The following is a 20,458-nucleotide window of genomic DNA, read 5'->3' on the forward strand; positions in this document are numbered from 1 at the left end:
AATTGTATCATCTGAATTGGGAAGTCGGTAAAAGGATCCATTACTATTTTATCCCAGAATGACCTATGCCCATACTAACCCACAGCAACTAGTTCCTTCAATTTCACAACAAGATAAACTACTTCTACAGCAATAAACATGCCGTTACCAACTGTGTTTAGCCTATCCTTCCGGTATACCGTTAGGTTCTTCACAAAAATTTTGGCTGAACTTATCCCCAGCTTTGGCCAGCTTTCAGTGCCTATAATGATTTGAGCATCAGTGCTTTCTATTAGCACTTTGAGTTATGGTACTTTGCCAACACAGCTATGACAATTTACAACTGTTATACTGATGGTATCTGTATCTACGTTCTTCCTGTGTTTGGCCTGCACCCTTTGAGATTGAACTGGCTCGTGCATGTGATTCTAATATAATGATGCACAACAGCCAACACCAGTGAGGGCAGTTGTCATCCTTTTTAGTTCTAGCTCTGAAGACAGCACAATTCAGCAGAAGCTTTTAAATAAAATCATGATCTAGACTCTCTATGTTGTATAATAACAAAGTATGGTCACTGCTATCTCCTGTGACATTTTTCTTTCTGTAAGGGTACTTGTATACCTGTCTGTAGAAGTGGTGTGTTTGTGATTATGTCTTCTATGTCGCCAGTATGTTGCAGCTGACACTGACCATACCTCACCTTCAGTTTGACTAGTTGATTTTGCAGGGGCTCAACTCTTGTTGCTGTGAAGATGTCACTGAATGTGAGAGGGTGCCAATGAATGATACTGTGCAGAAGTCGATGTTTTGTTGTGTCAATTCTGTATGTGAACAATTTTGGTACAGCTGTCACTGATGCATTGCTACTTGAAAATTGGGTGCATACATGCCCTATGTATGTGTATTACTTATTACCTTTTGCCATGTCTGGCTTCATTGGGAAAATGTAGGTGGTGCGTTAACCAGGTAATTTATTTGCCTGTGTGCTTCCCAAGTAACTTTCCTGTGTTTTGTAGTTCCTTCCTCCTGTTTACAATTTGTGGTGATATTCATGTGGTGAAATAGGACTGATTTTGTTCTCCTTGTCCTAAGGCACATTCAGTATTTGCACACCAGCTTTTTTGTCTGTGGCTATACCACTGCACTTTTTTATGCTGTTTGCCATTACCCCATGTCATCTACATAAGTATACACCATTTTGTTGCCTGTTGGGGCTCATGGAATATTGGCTGTGTATAGCGAACATGGAATGAGGCCCAAGGGAAGGGGTGGGGTGTAGAGGAGTGTGGGGTCGCACACCTGCACCTTGGTTCACTCCTGTCTGCGGTGTGAAGAGATCTAAGAGTTTTGCAGTAATGTGAAATCTGCACATACAAACTGTGGATACTTCAAGGATATCTTAAACATCATGAGTTACACTCCAAAAGCTTTCGAAATGTGTTTAGATACCAGCCTGCCAAAAAATTATTGGCACAATCTATTTCAAGAAATTTTCAAAATACAATGGTAATTTTCTAGGGGTGAATCCAAAATAGAAATAACAGTTTGGTGCTTCCAAAAAACCTAGAAGTAATTAAGAGACCTTACCACTTAAACGCACAAGCTTTTATTTTTGAAAAAAAGAAATACATAAAATAAAATCATTCTTGAAGTGCTTTATAGCAAGGGAAGAATGGAGGAAAAATTCCTGTGTTGAAACTTCCTGGCAGATTAAAACTGTGTGCCGGACCGAGACTCGAACTCGGGACCTTTGCCTCAACTGAGCTACCCAAGCACGACTCACGCCCTGTCCTCACAGTTTCACTTCTGCCAGTACCTCGTCTCATTCTGGAATTCCTGTGTTGTTAGTTTTCTTATAAAAAACAGGAAGGAAGCACATTTTCGATCTTACATGCATGCAACATTGCGTGAAAACATACAGCTGCCTGCCACTCTATACCAAGTGCAGAAAAATTAAGTTTTTTTTTTTTTATTTTTGTTTCTAAGATATTTATTAAAATCAGCTTACATACATTCTCTATCATCATTCTGACATTTTTATGAATAGTTAATTGACACAACAGGCTACAGTAACATCATGTCTGAATTTTGATCAATGTCTTAGTAACAGTAACTGCACTAAAAGTAATTTTTCAACTGCTGGTGGATGTTGATGTATAAGTTCTTGTCTTTGTTGAAACAAAGGTACACATCATATTCTGTACCAGTAACGAATATATAGCCACCATATTGAGGGTACTTCCATTGATTTATTTTGGCATTCCACTTAGGCCAATGTTGTCACTTTGTCCACCTTGTGGTGGGATAACAGCCCAGGAACACTTTTTCTTTCTTGTTTCGAGTTGCTGCCGAATTTCATAGCTTTGTCTGCCCATCTTTTGTCCTGATCTACCTACGTTACAAAGACAGTACACCACCACAATCCTGAACTGTTTCTGATTCGAGGGTGTCTCAGAAAGTTTCATACACAGTAGTATTCCTTATACAGGATCCAAGCATTCATGAGTCAACGATAAAATGGTAAAACAGTCTAAAATACCACTTCTTGGATTTCAGTGTTATGTAGTGATGACCCAGTGACTATGCATCAAATCTATTCCTCCCACGTTTTACTGTACACAGTTACAATTTCAGGATTGTTAACTCCTTTATGCCTTCTCGAACTTTGTTCATTGTGCCTTGCTTTCTTTTTAGGCAGTTTACTTGTGAATGTCAACAGGAAGGTAGATCACATATTTGCTGTCCTTATATAACACAGAAGATACATCACTATCATCTACACTGAAAATGAATTATTCTGATGTATCCCTTGGCAGCTTACTATTACTTTTTCTGTAGATAATTTGAAATTGCGAATTCTCTTTATTCAAACTGTTTGTAATGACAGTATGCACCCCTTAATGTAAAAAAACCATAAGAGAGATTGATGTGTAGCAACTGTCAAAGTGAAGTTTTTGTCCGACATGTTTTGGGATGTCTGATGACAACATTTGAGCTAGCACCCAGATCTGGCTCTGTGGGTAACCGAGAAGAAGGATCATTCTCTTGGCCAGTGTATATCTCTAAGCTGTAGGCAAATCCTGATGTGAAGCAAAGTACAAATAACTTAGCCCATTTTTGAGGTCTGTTCCAAACACACTGCCCCAGATAACGTCTGATTTTCATTGCGCACATTTGTTCATCAAGTGATAAGCTCTTATTCATTGGAACTGACAAAAAGCTTCTTTAGTAGACATGAAAAAATTTGCCCAATTTCACGCAATTCATTACAACCTGTCTCGCCTTTAGTACTTGTCTAGAGTTGTCATTAAAATGCAGAATTTTTTCAAATACGTTCAAAGACATTGTGTTCTTCACATTATCGTTTCCAATTATATCACTCGAAAACTCACCTATGTTAGTTCTATGGGTGACAAGTGTCAGTAAACAGTACTTCTCCACATCAGACTGTTATCTGAAATACTTTAGTTGTATCTTTCTGGGAAATATACAAGATATGGTGTCTGCAACTGTTTTACTTCATCAGAATAATCCATGTCTCCTTCAAATTTCTTCTGTTCCTCAGTGAGCAAAAGGTTCTTTATTTCTTTTTGACGTACCCAGGATGGGTTTTTAGTGGCTTTGACACTTTTAGGTTCACCATTCTTGTGTGATTGCTTGTGGGCACAGTCAACAGCTTTGCTGTACTGGCAATTGATTAGCAACATAACACAATGATAAACATATTCATTCTCAACGCTCTGTGAGGTACCTGCAGACAAGTGTGGCAACTCAACTGTTTCTGTTTAATCTTCTTCTGAGATATGTTTTCAGAACTGGTGTAATCATGTAATTAATTTGGATTTCCTGTAGGATGATCATCACTGCAGCCGTTAAAGACACTGAGCTCATCATCACTACCAGAAGGTATATAGAGTAGCTGTCTTAACATCCTCTGTAGCAGCAGGTTTCTTCAAAAAACCACTGTGGTTGAAAATCGATCCACAACCTAAAAGTCAATGTTACATAATTAACTAACACAGTAACTATACCACCCTAGAAAATAACATCCAACACAAAAAACAGTTGATTGTGTGATGATAATTATACAAAAATCATGATAAGGCAAAATGGCCTCACTAGTGCTGTGTGCCAGTATTCACGCGATGTGACACATGTGCAACATACACAAGTTACCATGTAAAATCCGAAACGGAATGATTATCACAGCTTTTCTTGTTGAATATGGTTTACATACCTGATTTAGTTCGGGTCATTTTTCTCCCTTTCTTCCAAAACTGACTCTTAATAAGGCAAACACAATGTGAAACTAAGCACTTTTCACACTCAACAATATTTTTTCCATTCCAAGTGTTATCAGAAGTCTGCAGTGCAGCCAACTACTGCATACCCAGTACCACAGGTATTCTAAGAACTTTGCTGCATCCATGAAACTTGGGTTAGTTCACTGAAATCCCCATCAGAGGTGCGCAACACAATTTTTCAATCCATGTTGCATATGTGCAACAGTATGCACTTAAGGGTTAAATGTGCCAATAGAATCCCAGATCAGCGAAAGGCAAGTGATATGCGTTGTTGTTATGTTGAGGGACATTTCAAACAAAATTTTCTTCCAAACATTAACAATTTCACTGTAATTAACAACAAATAGCGACATAGAATTGTTGCCTACACCTCAATAAATGCAGGACTGATGCCAGCAAGAGAAAGTGAACAGAACCAAATTCCTAATAAGCGCCAGAAAAATGGAGAAGGCTAGAACAGACACTATGCATATCAATTTACAACATCCATTAGATCACACTAATGGAAAAGACTATTATTGTAGTTGGAAACTTGACTGCCTCACAGAGAATAAACCACTATATAATCTAATAGGAAACTGTGGACATGTTGTGATAAACACGAATGGAAGAATATTGAGTGGTTTTTGTGGCAAATAATTGGCTGAGAATTACCAGCTCTTATACAGACAAAAATAAATATGTGAAGTGACATAGGCAGCATTTTGTCCACAATCATCACAGACTACTACTTAGCCAACCCAACAAATAGCAACCCTGTCCACAGAAAAGAGTGTGTTTAGAGTTTACATATACAATGACTACAACTTTGTAACATCAGAAATAAACCATCAAAATGGTGTGCTCAAATGATATTTTGTACAAGACCTATCATACAATCAAGACCCATATCAGAAGCTAATAACAGAAATATAAAGTTGAGTTAAACCAGTCAATGTGAATGAACAGGAATTGAAGAATAAAAGAAAATTAAAAAACTAACTTGAAATAACAATTGTGCAGCATTCAGAATGCTGTAAAAAATACATAAATAAATATGTCAAATGAAGAAATCAAAGCACCTGAGAGCAAAGAATTATATAGAAGACTATCAAATGAGGCTAAACAAGATACCAGAAAACATCAATGAAAAAGCTTGCACACATACAGGGTGTCCCAGGAGGAATGGTCAATGTTCATATGGGCTCTAAAATGCAGACTTTGAGAGCTAAGGCTCTTCTACATCTTCGATGTTATGAAACAGACCTCTTCTACAGCAAGGATTTGCTTTCCATAATTTGAAAACCCCCCCATGAACCATGGACCTTGCCGTTGGTGGGGAGGCTTGCGTGCCTCAGCGATACAGATGGCCGTACCGTAGGTGCAACCACAACGGAGGGGTATCTGTTGAGAGGCCAGACAAACATGTGGTTCCTGAAGAGGGGCAGCAGCCTTTTCAGTAGTTGCAGGGGCAACAGTCTGGATGATTGACTGATCTGGCCTTGTAACATTAACCAAAACGGCCTTGCTGTGCTGGTACTGCGAACGGCTGAAAGCAAGGGGAAACTACAGCCGTAATTTTTCCCGAGGACATGCAGCTCTACTGTATGATTAAATGATGATGGCGTCCTCTTGGGTAAAATATTCCGGAGGTAAAATAGTCCCCCATTCGGATCTCCGGGCGGGGACTACTCAGGAGGACGTCGTTATCAGGAGAGAGAAAACTGGCGTTCTACGGATCGGAGCGTGGAATGTCAGATCCCTTAATCGGGCAGGTAGGTTAGAAAATTTAAAAAGGGAAATGGATAGGTTAAAGTTAGATATAGTGGGAATTAGTGAAGTTCGGTGGCAGGAGGAACAAGACTTTTGGTCAGGTGATTACAGGGTTATAAATACAAAATCAAATAGGGGTAATGCAGGAGTAGGTTTAATAATGAATAAAAAAATAGGAGTGCGGGTTAGCTACTACAAACAGCATAGTGAACGCATTATTGTGGCCAAGATAGATACGAAGCCCACACCTACTACAGTAGTACAAGTTTATATGCCAACTACCTCTGCAGATGATGAAGAAATAGATGAAATGTATGACGAGATAAAAGAAATTATTCAGGTAGTGAAGGGAGACGAAAATTTAATAGTCATGGGTGACTGGAATTCGTCAGTAGGAAAAGGGAGAGAAGGAAACATAGTAGGTGAATATGGATTGGGGGGAAGGAATGAAAGAGGAAGCCGCCTTGTAGAATTTTGCACAGAGCATAACTTAATCATAGCCAACACTTGGTTCAAGAATCATAAAAGAAGGTTGTATACCTGGAAGAATCCTGGAGATACTAAAAGGTATCAGATAGATTATATAATGGTAAGACAGAGATTTAGGAACCAGGTTTTAAATTGTAAGACATTTCCTGGGGCAGATGTGGATTCTGACCACAATCTATTGGTTATGAACTGCAGATTGAAACTGAAGAAACTGCAAAAAGGTGGGAATTTAAGGAGATGGGACCTGGATAAACTGAAAGAACCAGAGGTTGTAGAGAGTTTCAGGAAGAGCATAAGGGAACAATTGACAGGAATGGGGGAAAGAAATACAGTAGAAGAAGAATGGGTAGCTCTGAGGGATGAAGTAGTGAAGGCAGCAGAGGATCAAGTAGGTAAAAAGACGAGGGCTAATAGAAATCCTTGGGTAACAGAAGAAATATTGAATTTAATTGATGAAAGGAGAAAATATAAAAATGCAGTAAATGAAGCAGGCAAAAAGGAATACAAACGTCTCAAAAATGAGATCGACAGGAAGTGCAAAATGGCTAAGCAGGGATGGCTAGAGGACAAATGTAAGGATGTGGAGGCTTGTCTCACTAGGGGTAAGATAGATACTGCCTACAGGAAAATTAAAGAGACCTTTGGAGAGAAGAGAACCACTTGTATGAATATCAAGAGCTCAGATGGCAACCCAGTTCTAAACAAAGAAGGGAAGGCAGAAAGGTGGAAGGAGTATATAGAGGGTTTATACAAGGGCGATGTACTTGAGGACAATATTATGGAAATGGAAGAGGATGTAGATGAAGATGAAATGGGAGATAAGATACTGCGTGAAGAGTTTGACAGAGCACTGAAAGACCTGAGTCGAAACAAGGCCCCGGGAGTAGACAACATTCCATTTGAACTACTGATGGCCTCGGGAGAGTCAGTCATGACAAAACTCTACCATCTGGTGAGCACGATGTATGAGACAGGAGAAATACCCTCAGACTTCAAGAAGAATATAATAATTCCAATCCCAAAGAAAGCAGGTGTTGACAGATGTGAAAATTACCGAACTATCAGTTTAATAAGTCACAGCTGCAAAATACTAACGCGAATTCTTTACAGACGAATGGAAAAACTGGTAGAAGCTGACCTCGGGGAAGATCAGTTTGGATTCCGTAGAAATGTTGGAACACGTGAGGCAATACTGACCTTACGACTTATCTTAGAAGAAATATTAAGAAAAGGCAAACCTACGTTTCTAGCATTTGTAGACTTAGAGAAAGCTTTTGACAATGTTAACTGGAATACTCTCTTTCAAATTCTGAAGGTGGCAGGGGTAAAATACAGGGAGAGAAAGGCTATTTACAATTTGTACAGAAACCAGATGGCAGTTATAAGAGTCGAGGGGCATGTAAGGGAAGGAGTTGTTGGGAAGTGAGTGAGACAAGGTTGTAGCCTATCCCTGATGGTATTCAATCTGTATATTGAGCAAATAGTAAGGGAAACAAAAGAAAATTCGGAGTGGGTATTAAAATCCATGGAGAAGAAATAAAAACTTTAAGGTTCGCCGATGACATTGTAATTCTGTCAGAGACAGCAAAGGACTTGGAAGAGCAGTTGAACGGAATGGACAGTGTCTTGAAAGGAGGATATAAGATGAACATCAACAAAAGCAAAACGAGGATAATGGAATGTAGTCAAATTAAGTCGGGTGATGCTGAGGGAATTAGATTAGGAAATGAGACACTTAAAGTAGTAAAGGAGTTTTGCTATTTAGGGAGTAAAATAACCGATGATGGTCGAAGTAGAGAGGATATAAAATGTAGACTGGCAATGGCAAGGAAAGCGTTTCTCAAGAAGAGGAATTTGTTAACATCGAGTATAGATTTAAGTGTCAGGAAGTCATTTCTGAAAGTATTTGTATGGAGTGTAGCCATGTATGGAAGTGAAACATGGACGATAACTAGTTTGGACAAGAAGAGAATAGAAGCTTTCGAAATGTGGTGCTACAGAAGAATGCTGAAGATAAAGTGGGTAGATCATGTAACTAATGAGGAGGTATTGAATAGGATTGGGGAGAAGAGAAGTTTGTGGCACAACTTGACTAGAAGAAGGGATCGGTTGGTAGGACATGTTTTGAGGCATCAAGGGATCACAAATTTAGCATTGGAGGGCAGTGTGGAGGGTAAAAATCGTAGAGGGAGACCAAGAGATGAATACACTAAGCAGATTCAGAAGGATGTAGGTTGCAGTAGATACTGGGAGATGAAGAAGCTTGCACAGGATAGAGTAGCATGGAGAGCTGCATCAAACCAGTCTCAGGACTGAAGACCACAACAACAACAACAATTTGAAAAATGGTAGTATGGACCAAAAGAAGAGAAAAAAACATCCAGCAAACATGCGTCTATGAGAACTACTTATTTTTCCTGTGTGAAAAACATCCCATCTACTGAACAAATGCTCATAGCTCTTGAGGTATGGATTTTAGAGCCCATGTTTACCAGATAATTTTTTCTTCTTTTCGTCCATATTACCTCTTCCCAAAATATGGAAAGCAAAGAGCTTCCAATAGAAGAGATTTGTTTAACAGTGTTCATAGCTCCCCACATATACATTTAGAGCCCATGATTACTAGACTTTTTGCTTCAAATGACTATGCCATATCCCTGAATGTTGACCATTCCTCCTTGTACACTCTGTAAATCTCCAATTTAGAAACAGATACATACATGTAGCAGGGCACACATTACAAAGTAACGAAGCATTTTAACAGTCAAATATGAGATAAAACAACAATCAAGATAACACGGGAAGAACAGATGTTGTAAGACTATACAGATCTGTGGCCAATTACAGAAAAATACAAAGAAATAAAAATAAGGAGAATGGCAGATTACCAAAAATATTATATAAAAACAAACCAAAAGGATGAAGAAACACAGTGAGACATAAAACCTGGTGCTGGAATTTAGGCTAATTTCTATAAGCAGGTCTAACAGAGAAAGTATGCTATGTGCAGTGACTGGACCAAATAATGTTTAAACATTGTTGTATAAATATATGAGATTCATAGTAAAGTAACTCATGTCAGTGGTACAATTCTTTTGGTGTTTGATGACTACTTTTGTCATCTTTTATCAACTGCATTAGAATCCTCAGCAGCATCATCCCATATTTGTCATCATCATCATCATCATCATCATCATCATCATCGTCATCATCATCATCATCGTCGTCATCATCATCAATGCCACAATTATTTCTAATACCACCAGCAACAACTTCAATAGGTGCATTACTACGAAATATTTTGTGAATAAAAAAATTATTTTGTTTGCTCTACGCCAGGGCTTAACAAATCTGTGATTTTGAGCATGAGCACTTGTGCCTGATCACAGTCTTACTCATGAGCAGAACAGTGGGTGGGTACGAGGGAAACAGTTTTAACAGCAGCACTTCCCAACAGCAAAATCTTCAGTGTGAAGAATCTTATCTTTTTACACAAAAATGATGGGTACACAAATTGTTTAGTGTATTATAAAACTGAATGTTTTCACGAAGTTCAGTTTACACAGATACAACACATCTTCCTGTGTCAAAGAATATGGAAACAAAAACTGAACAACCAGAGTGCATGCAAGTGGCTTTAAAACATAAAATGAAGCTCTCTTAGAGGAAGAAGAAAAATCATGCGAATGTGACGTTTCGATGAGCTACAAAACTGCACTATTTTTAGCAAAATCCTTGTGCCCTTACATGGACGGTGATTTAATTAAAGAATGTTTGATAGTTGCAGCTGAACATTTGTCATCTTAAGGTGGAATGGTTTCATGTAGTGCCATTTTAAAACATGACAATCATGCATCCCACACAGGTTACGGAGACAAAGTTCAAAGCCAGGACGCAAAATATCTGTAAATAATTTGTTGCACATTCTTTAGCACTCTATGAACGTGTAGATATCACACAGAAACAGATGGATGTAGCACTCTTAACAGCACTGAATGAAGTGTCGTAAACGTATGTTTGATATGGAATTTATTAATGTGCGCGTCTACAGACAGAGCATCAGCCACATTGGGAAATAAATCAGGATTCATAACGCAACTTAATAGAAAAGTGAAAAAGTTTACAGTATTCAATACGCAGCTTGATGTAACTGATATTCAATGTGACAGGGGATATAAAGACAGCCTAGATTTCACCTAGCATTACCCTCAGCATCAATTTCCTCATTTACACAAGTCTCCACAGGAAGGCACAGTACTCACTGCTCATAGGCTTGCACTCACCATTTGCTAGTGGAGAACGTTTACTGTGAAGCCCTTCTCTATGTCAAATCTTAGTACTTTGTTCTCAGAGGCAATTGCAGAAGGGTCAACGGAAGCACCCGATCCCACCCGTCGGCTTTGACCCATGTCATAATACAGAAGCGTCCGATCCTACCCGTCGGCTTTGACCCATGACGTCACAAATATGGCGGAAATGACCATAAACGACAATTCCAATATGGCGGATATAAAAACGTCGCATACGTATCATAAAGACGAAAATACATAGAAAAACAACACACACACGTTTCACAAAAAGCCTAATGACTCTAACGGGACAAGCGTGGGAAATTGGGGGTTTGTGGGTGGGGAGAAACTAAATATACACAAATTTAGCCACCCACCGCCATACAAAACTACGCAAGAGGACGAAAAAAATCGACATCACAAAACTCACCAAATACCACAAAACACAGTCTTATCCGGAATCGGACACTTCCCTTGACCTATATAGCTCAACAGCATCTCCCGATCCCATCCCCCAATACAAAAAGCAAAATACACCGCAAAACATTGCGAACAAACACTTCCCTTCACCTACATATATCTACAGCAGCTCCCGACCCCATAAATTGGGATCGAACACTTCCCTTGACCTATATAGCTCAACAGCAACTCCCGATCCCATCTCCCATTACAAAAATCAACATACTCCACCAAACATTGAGATTGAACACTTCCCTCCAACTATATAGCTCAACAGCAGCTACCAATCCCATAACTTAGGATCGACCACTACCTTTGACCTATGTAACTCAAAAACATCTCCCAGTACGAATACCAAATATGGCAGATATAAAAACGTCGCATACGTATCATAAAGACGAAAATAGCCCTCAACCGAGAACTATTAATCCGGTCTTTCATATCCATTCCTGAACAAAAAACCACAACCGAATACACTTAATAACAAACTCAGCCGACGTACAGCAATCATCATTACATTAACCATCACACAAAACCGTTAACTCACTAATACAAATTCCGCTTCAAAAAGACGCACGCAGCACTCACCACTGACCAACAGCAAACTGAGCATAACACACCAAACAAACGAAAACCATGAACATACCACCAGAGGGCACAACAAACAACAACACGACATTTACAAACACGCCACACTCACAAACCAAACTCCGCACCGTAATGACGTCACACACCACAACACCCTTACGTCACGGGTCAAAGCCGACGCGTGAGATCGGATGTTTCTGTTGACCCGTGTGTTGTGTGTGATGTCATGATGGTGTGGAGTTTAGTTTATGAGTGTGCTGTGTTTGTAGATGTTGTTTTGTTGCGGTTGGTGGGGGTCCTCTGGTGGTGTGTCTATGGTACGTGTGTTATGTAGTGTATTGGGTTCATTTTGGTGTCTGTGTGGAGATAGTGAAATGCGGCGTACGCAAGCAGAATATGTGAGGTTTGTTTAGGGTGTGTGTGTGTGGGGGGGGGGGGGGGGGGGGGGGGGGGGGGGGCTTAGTTGGGGTTATGTGGTGTTGGGTTGGTGTTATTTACTGAATCTGTTGGTGGTTGATGTTTTGATATCGGCACTTGGGGTTACTTTATGTATCTTAGGGGGTATTTGAGTTATACAGACCATGGGAAGTGACTTTCCAATTTGTTGTCGTAGCTATATGTATTTTGGTATCGTGAGCTGTTGTTCACCTTATACAGGTCAAGGGAAGTGTTCGATTCCCCTGTCTATGTGTCTTTTGGTATTGTGAGCTGCTGTTGACCTACATATGTCAAGGGAAGTATCCGATTCCAATTCCCCCCCCCCCCTCCGCCCCCCTCCAGTGTTGGTTTTGTGGTATTGATAGGTGTGGCGTGATTATAATTTTCGCAGTAGTTGGTTTTTATTTTGTGGTATCGACAATGCTTCAGAAGATCTTTGGTCCAGTTCTGGATGCAGACACGGGGGAATGGAGGATCAGATACAACCAAAAGCTTGAGGAACTATACCAGCAGCCCAACATAGCAGGAGCTGTCAAAGCCTAATGAATGCAGTGGGCCGGCCATGTGGCCTGGATGGAAGATGAACAGATGGCCTTGGAAGCTCCTGGATTTCACACCTACAGGAAAGAGACGCCAGGGAGACCCAAGAAGCGTTAGAAGGATGGCGTCCATGAAGATTTAAACTAAGCATCAATAGATGTGGACAGATGGCGGATAGCAGCAATGGACAGAATACAGTGGAGGAGGAAACTTGTAGAAGCATGCGGTCCACTGGGCCTGATCACGTAGAAGAAGAAAAAGATGAAGAGGTATCGACGATTGGGGTTGAGCTATGTAGGTGAAGGGAAGTGATTGATTGCTGTCAATATTCTAAGTGTAGTGTAATTTGGGAATTTTGTGGTGTTTTTATGTCGTCGTTTTTTGCGGTCTGGGATCGTGGTGTGTGTCTGTATGTGTTTATATTTCGTTTGTCCCCACCCAAAAACCCCCAATTTCCCGCATTGGTCCCATTAGTTTGATTATATTTTTGGAGGGAGATGAGTTTGAAACTTCCTGGCAGATTAAAACTGTGTGCCCGACCGAGACTCGAACTCGGGACCTTTGCCTTTCGCGGGCAAATGCTCTACCATTTGAGCTACCAAAGCCCGGTCTCACAGCTTTACTTCTGCCAGTATCTAGTCTCCTACCTTCCAAACTTTACAGAAGCTCTCCTGCGAACCTTGCAGAACTAGCACTCCTGAAAGAAAGGATACTGTGGAGACATGGCTTAGCCACAGCCTGGGGGATGTTTCCAGAATGATATTTTCACTCTGCAGTGGAGTGTGCGCTGTGAGTACCAGGCGTGAGTCATGCTCGGTAGCTCAGATGGTAGAGCACTTGCCCGCGAAAGGCAAAGGTCCCGAGTTCCAGTCTCGGTCGGGCACACAGTTTTAATCTGCCAGGAAGTTTCATATCAGCACACACACTGCTGCAGAGTGAAAATCTCATTCTGGAGATGAGTTTGTTGGTCTTATATGTAATTTCATGTTTGTTGTCGTGTTTATGTAATGACGTCATAGGTGTCATATTGGAGAAGTTGAGAATGGTCATTTCCGCCATATTGGTGACACCATGGATCAAACCAGCCGGCTGTAATCAGATGCTTCTGTAATCCCTTGCAGAAAATATTTAGCATAATGTAAAATTGCCGTATTATGTATTTGACTGTTCCAACAAACACCAATTTTTTGAGGGTATTTGCACTCCAGGGAACAGATTTGGAAAAAATTATTCACTAACATGGAATCAGGATGAACTTTATACACACAAAAAAAAAAATGCGTGCAATGTTTGATCACTTAGGTTGAGAGGGCTAACTGATTTAACTTAAATCAATACATGATTGCATACTCTTTCACTTATATGGCTCAAAGTAACTATATTAGCATCACATGACTAACCTATTCTGTCTTTCTGAAGTATGCCAATGGTCTAATTACAAATTTTTGAGGAATAAAGGAGACGACTTACCAAAAGGCAGAAGCACTGAATCATCAATACGCACACAAACAAAAGGTACAGAGCTCGGCTAGCCTTTGGAATGCAGTTCCTTTCCCTAGTTGTACAAAACACACACACACACACACACACACACACACACACACACACACACCTATCTTCCTATACTGTGCTTCGTTGATGGAGACGTGTGTGTGTGTGTGTGTGTGTGTGTGTGTGTGTGTGTGTGTGTGTGTGTGTGCGCTGACGACGCAGCGCTTCTGCCTTTCGGTGTGTTGTCTCCTTTATTCCTAAATAATTCATAATTTTCGAGCAGAACTTTCCGTACATTATTAAACCAGTGGTCCAAGTTAACTGAAATCCTGCAGTAATACACAGATGTTATGCAACATGTAAAACCTATAATACAAATAAGGAGAAAATGAAAAATTCAAGCCCTCGCCAACTTACACTCTCCGTAATTCTAAATCAATTTTAGCACTCAACTTGTTAGAATAATGGAAAGCACACTTCAGTAACACTGTTCTATAGCACTTTTTCACGGGAAATAGCAAGTATCCATATCTGCTAACACATGACTAAGAACATGTTGGAACATACAGCTATTTTTCACATAATCTAAAATGTACCTTAGCTAAATTAGGAATAGATTATCATTAATCTCAATAAAATGTTTTGAAAGAGATTGATTGAGTCACAGAAATACAGTCTAAAACAAGCTTTAGATTAAATCATCAATGCATAACGCAAACACCGTATTTATATCTCTCACTAACCTGCATCCGATGGAAACATTATATCTTCTTTCCTTAAGTCGTCATCACTTTCACCAAAATCTTCTAGCTGCCGCCTACGAAGATCGTCTGTACTGCCATTGGAAAGTGCAGTGCTCGCCGAGTTAACACTAACAGGGGTTGTTAAACTGTGTAAAGGAGATGTTGCAGCACTTCTGTAATATCCACCACTTTCTGCTCCTGGCGGGACAACATGCTGAAGAAGAGGCAACTGTTGGGGAGGCGCTGCTCGAACTACAGATGAATGTTGCAATTGTCCATTTGCACTGGAAAAACTATGACAGCTACCAGTACTCAGTGGCAAGGCGGAATGTGAATCTTCTAAGCTTTCCAGTTCGTCCCACCAAGGTGGCAAGAGAAGACGGAGATCAGCTCTCTTCACCAAATGTTCTTCATTCTGAGATCCAGTCCCTGTGAGTTTCACAACAAACTGCACTGGATTTGTTAATATTTTGTACACAACACCTTCAGAAAACACTGGTGAAAGAGTCTGGTGGTCTGCTGTCGGTGCTGCAATTCTTACACACACTCTAGCCCCTAAAGTCACCTGGCCAACGGAAGGGCTCGCATCTCCTATTACGTCATACTTTCCAGATCCTAACACATCAGTAAAAACTGCAGTATCACCATCAAAGCCGTCAAATTCTACCCACACTTCACCTGTTCCGACAGCTTTCCTTATAACGCCTGGCAAGTACACCTTGTCTCGTTTTGCTAACACCCTGTGATCTCTCCACTCACCTAGATCAATTTCAGGACGACTATTAGGGACTTGAGAATGTTTCCTGGTACACATTGGAAGCAATGTTCCATCTAACGGCAACCCTGATAATGTGTCATTTCCTGAATCAGAATGATGAAGGCTTATAGTTTCTGCATTCTGCTGAGCCACACTTCGGTCCTCGACTACTATATCTACCATGGAGTTAACGGGAAGCATATGTCTCTGTATATGATTGGTCTGTTGCACAGCATGAAGTCCACAGGACTGCTTTGAGTAATCTACTGCTGTTGATTGTGGAGGCATTACAACAACACTCTGAGACGAATTTGGTGAAGAACTGTCACTAATTGTGACGCTAGTATTTGGATTGTTCGTGTGATTTTCGACAGAATTCTTCTCTAGTTCCTCCAATTCTGATGGGTCAAATTTACGTTTTTTTGGAAGTTTTCTTGCGCTGAAATGTGATGTGCTCTCCTTTGTGACACTCGTTTTAGGCTTGTAGTCATTATTGCTGTTTGTGAGACTGCTGTGTACTTGTCTTCCTGAGGATCCTGTTTCAAGTCCAACTGTAGCATCTTCTCTTCCTCCTCCATAACCATCTAATACACAAGATCGTTCTGACATATCACACTTCTCATGCATTCCAGAGTCTGCTGAGCCATAAGATGATGTAAGACAAATATTACCACTTACAATATTTTCTTCTGTTGTGCCTGAGGTCTGTAACAAACACAGAATAATTATCAGTAATTATTTCAAAAATAATGGCAAAATACAACCCTACATACTATAATCTGAACAGCAAAAACCGAACTGGTATTTGTTAAAGCAGATGGTGAAAATTATCTTACCACAGGTCTAAAACCAATTCCATTACTTTGATGAACTTCAATAACAGTCTTGTTATTTAACTCTTGCAATGGATGCTGGGCTGCAGGGATCAGAGGTGTTGATGATGACTGATCAATATCTTCGGTTAGTGTTTTGTCTTTGTGAAATTTCCTTCTTCCGCTCACATTCCTTATGTTCCTTTCAGTACGTCTCTGGGCCCGCCCCTCTGCACGCCGATGCATGGTCGTACTGAGGCAAACCCAAAGACTTCTTCAAGTCCCTGCAGCCTCATGCATCATACTACAGCATGTTTGATACACATTCTGCAACAACATCAATAAAACAATCTAAGATCCCTAAAAGTACTGTCGTGTGTGCAACTTCTTTAGAAAATAAATCATAGCCGTATCTCCAGAAACACAATCAACACACTTGTAATGTCAGTAAGCGTTAAGTTAATATTAAAAGGCACAATAGTGTCTCACAGGGCTATATTCTAACTCCCCTTGGCATATTCTATCCAAATTATTAAAAGTAATTAACATCATGGCTATTAAAATGTAAATGGAAAGCGTACAGCTCAGACTTTAACTAACAAATGTAACAAGTCTGATCTTGTATCACGTAAGATAATTTCAATAAGGACTTGCAGAATTAAAACTACATCAAAGCATACAAAATCATGATCAAAATACAGGGGTTTGTACAAATATATGAAAACAATGTGAGAAGTGCATACTCGAACATAAATGTAGATGCTAGCCAAGCCTGAAGGTTGTAATGTTGTATTTGGCCACAAAGAGCACCCATGTAATGTCCTAAATATATTGAAATTGCAAGTCATGGCCAGAACATTATTCTGTGTAGTTGTGTGTTACATCAAAACTAGGTGAATTCAAAACTGGACAAATCAGCAAGTTAGCTGAAGTGTTTGGTGTTTCAAGAGGCACCATAACAAAAATTTGTGCTACATAGGCTACAGGAAAGGCAAAAAGATATCATCCACTGTCATAACATGGCCTAAACTGTATATCAAGTAATCATGACACACGGTCACTAAGAGGGTTGTGACAAAAATAAGAGGACGAAGGCTGCAAAGGTACTGCAGAACTGAATGTTGCACTTGTGAAAGGTATCAGCACCAAAACAACACAAAGAGAGCTCCAGAAGTTGGGAGTTGAAGAGCATACTGGAATTCCAAAACCACTCATCACTGTGCAAATGCCTATAACAGGAATACATGGCGATGAAGCTATAATACCTGGACTACGGAGCAACAGAAGAAAGTCATTTGATTGGATCAGTCTTGTTTCACTATATTGTCAGAGTTTACATCCAAAGAGAGAAACATGGCACGGGTTTGCTGATGATTGGGGGCAACAATATTGTGGTATTCCAAGGGCCCCATTTTACTCTGCAAAGTCATATTACTGTCTAATATCATTTGACCATTTTCGTTGATTGGGTCCATCCCATGGTCAACGTTTGTTCCCAGAGATGACACTGTGTTCCAAGGTGACAGGGCCTCTGTTCATACAGCTCACACAATCCACACGTTGTTTTGTGAACAGAAAGATGAATTGTTGCATCTCCCCTGGCCATTCTTGTCACCAGATGTCAATAATATTGAGCCTTTGAGATGTATTCTGCAGAGGAGGATGCACAATTGTTGTCCAACTCCACAATACTTACCCGAACTCCCTGCCCCCCCCCCCCCCCTTTTTAAGGAAGAACGGTATAAAATTCCATTTTAAAACCAAACACGATCAGGATTTATCAATTCTGACATGACTGAAAGCTGTTCTGAATGCCAACAGTTTTCCTGCATGATATTAGGCATGGTAATGTGTTGTGTGTTAGGTGTTTCCACATTTTTGTCCAACCTCTGAATGTACTTTATATTTTGATTTCCTGACATGCTATACATAAGAATCTCGTATCTAGAGATGTATGGAGGAAACAATGTATATGACCAATGTAAGGGACCTAGCTAGGTTTGGAAGCATCTGTTCACACGAATGGCACATTGTTTCTCGTAACACTTGCACTTATGAACTCCTGACCACATTTCCATGAAGAAATAATGAGCAACACATGATCAGAACTAAAATATAGTGTCAACAGTTGTGTAAAACGAGTGGTCATAGTGCATTCACCTAAAATTAAAATATTTAATAAGACAGCAGTGCAGAGTTTCAACCCCAGACCTCCATGTCAGAGTCACACATGCCAGAAGCTAAACGTGAAGTGGGTTCTCTCGGCTACAATAAATGATAACCCTGCACTAACAAATAGTTTTATGTTTCCTTACGCCACACAGAAAGGTTGGTGATTAATCTTAGTATAGTGATCTGTTACACAAAATGTGATAACAAACTACTTGAGATGTGTGTATTTAATGAAACATGAAATACACACCACTCAATGTATTTTTTTTTTCTTCGATCAAATAACTGTGCCATAAATATTGCTAATGGCGTAAATCTTTACATTATACAAACAACATTACGCGAAACTATTCGTAGCTATGTTGGTAAGCATGAAAGCAGACAACAAATGTCAAAATCAATTTGCATGTTTCATTACCAAAAACCATTAAGCACTTTTCCCCACATTAACAAGGAATGATCTCAATATTTTATAGAAAAATGAGTTGCATGGGGAAAGTGTAAAAAACAATTATAAAAATATATTTAAAAAAACATTTTTTTTCTATTGCTTCCTACTTACCTCGTTAATACTGCTTCTTCTGCAAAATTCCGGTATAATAATTGTAGTGCACTCATTGCGATTATTTTGAAATCATGATTCCTGTATTTACAACCACTGCGAATCATTCAGTCACACCGAAACGATAATGATAACGAACTGCACACTCAAACACAGTTGACAGTCGAAAAATTTTGAGTGGATCCGGAACAAAATTTCAGATTTTCATACGAATGGTCAACATCCACTCTTGTTCAAAAATCAGTTGACAACAAACCCATATCATATACACAGAACGACGCACCGTAACCCTAAAATGGTTGTGACTGTAACCAGCTAAAACAAAATATCATTGGCTGACAGATAGTCACGTGCCATATTTCTGATTTGTTACTGACAAGTGGTGGAAGCGATTCTAAGTTGCTGAGGCTTAGTTAACTGTTGCTAGGAGCATGCTACAGTACATTCATTACGCTTCGTATAGCACACCTGACAGACCACCATCATTTCCGAACATCAGCACCAACTACACGAAACCTATTGGCAAACATACACAAATTCCCTGATCCTTAAACAACGTAAAGATTCTTTCACTATATTTCAATGATTCCCAACATACATTCTAAAATATTCCAATATTTACAGAGCCGAAAGTTCTAAAACGTCGCAAAGTTTGTTAATGAACAGCCTAATTGTAATTGAGAAATTAAGGAATCGATACGTACTTTCAATCGAAATTTCATATCAGTTCAAATATCGATATTTATCAAAAGTTGTGCTGAAAAGTTGTTTCCATCGATCCTCTGAAGGGCGGAAATGCGCATGTTTAACAACCACCAAATCGAACACATAAGATAGCTTCAGGCACGTCTGCTTCGGTTGACACACTCAGGAATCGGACAGAAAGACATTCCAAAAGAGATGGGGACGTAAAATGATTGACTGATTCGAGAATGATTTATTCTCCAGCACAATCACAGTAATTTCTAACGAATTGACCAGTTTTGATAGTCATCAGCCATCCTCAGATTATAAAACACACTCACGCTTCAATTCCACGACTGCAGACAGAATTGTAGTGATTAAACAATGGCTTGCATG

The 20,458-nt window shown here is 39.7% G+C and overlaps 1 protein-coding gene across 1 annotated transcript in view; it reads right to left on the reverse strand.

The window, feature by feature from the left end:
- Positions 1-20,063, reverse strand: part of LOC126185073 (putative transcription factor capicua) — a 316,920-nt gene extending 296,857 nt beyond the window's left edge. The window contains exons 1-3 of the mRNA XM_049927858.1: positions 19,379-20,063; positions 16,669-16,971; positions 15,076-16,537 (exon numbers count right to left, since the gene is read on the reverse strand). Of these exons, the coding sequence (XP_049783815.1) occupies positions 15,076-16,537; positions 16,669-16,890 (1,684 nt within the window). The 5' untranslated portion in view covers positions 16,891-16,971; positions 19,379-20,063. The remainder of the gene's footprint in view (positions 1-15,075; positions 16,538-16,668; positions 16,972-19,378) is intronic.
- Between the last annotated feature and the right edge of the window lie 395 nt (positions 20,064-20,458).

The sequence above is a fragment of the Schistocerca cancellata genome, chromosome 4, assembly GCF_023864275.1.
Source record: "Schistocerca cancellata isolate TAMUIC-IGC-003103 chromosome 4, iqSchCanc2.1, whole genome shotgun sequence".
NCBI lineage: Eukaryota > Metazoa > Arthropoda > Insecta > Orthoptera > Acrididae > Schistocerca > Schistocerca cancellata.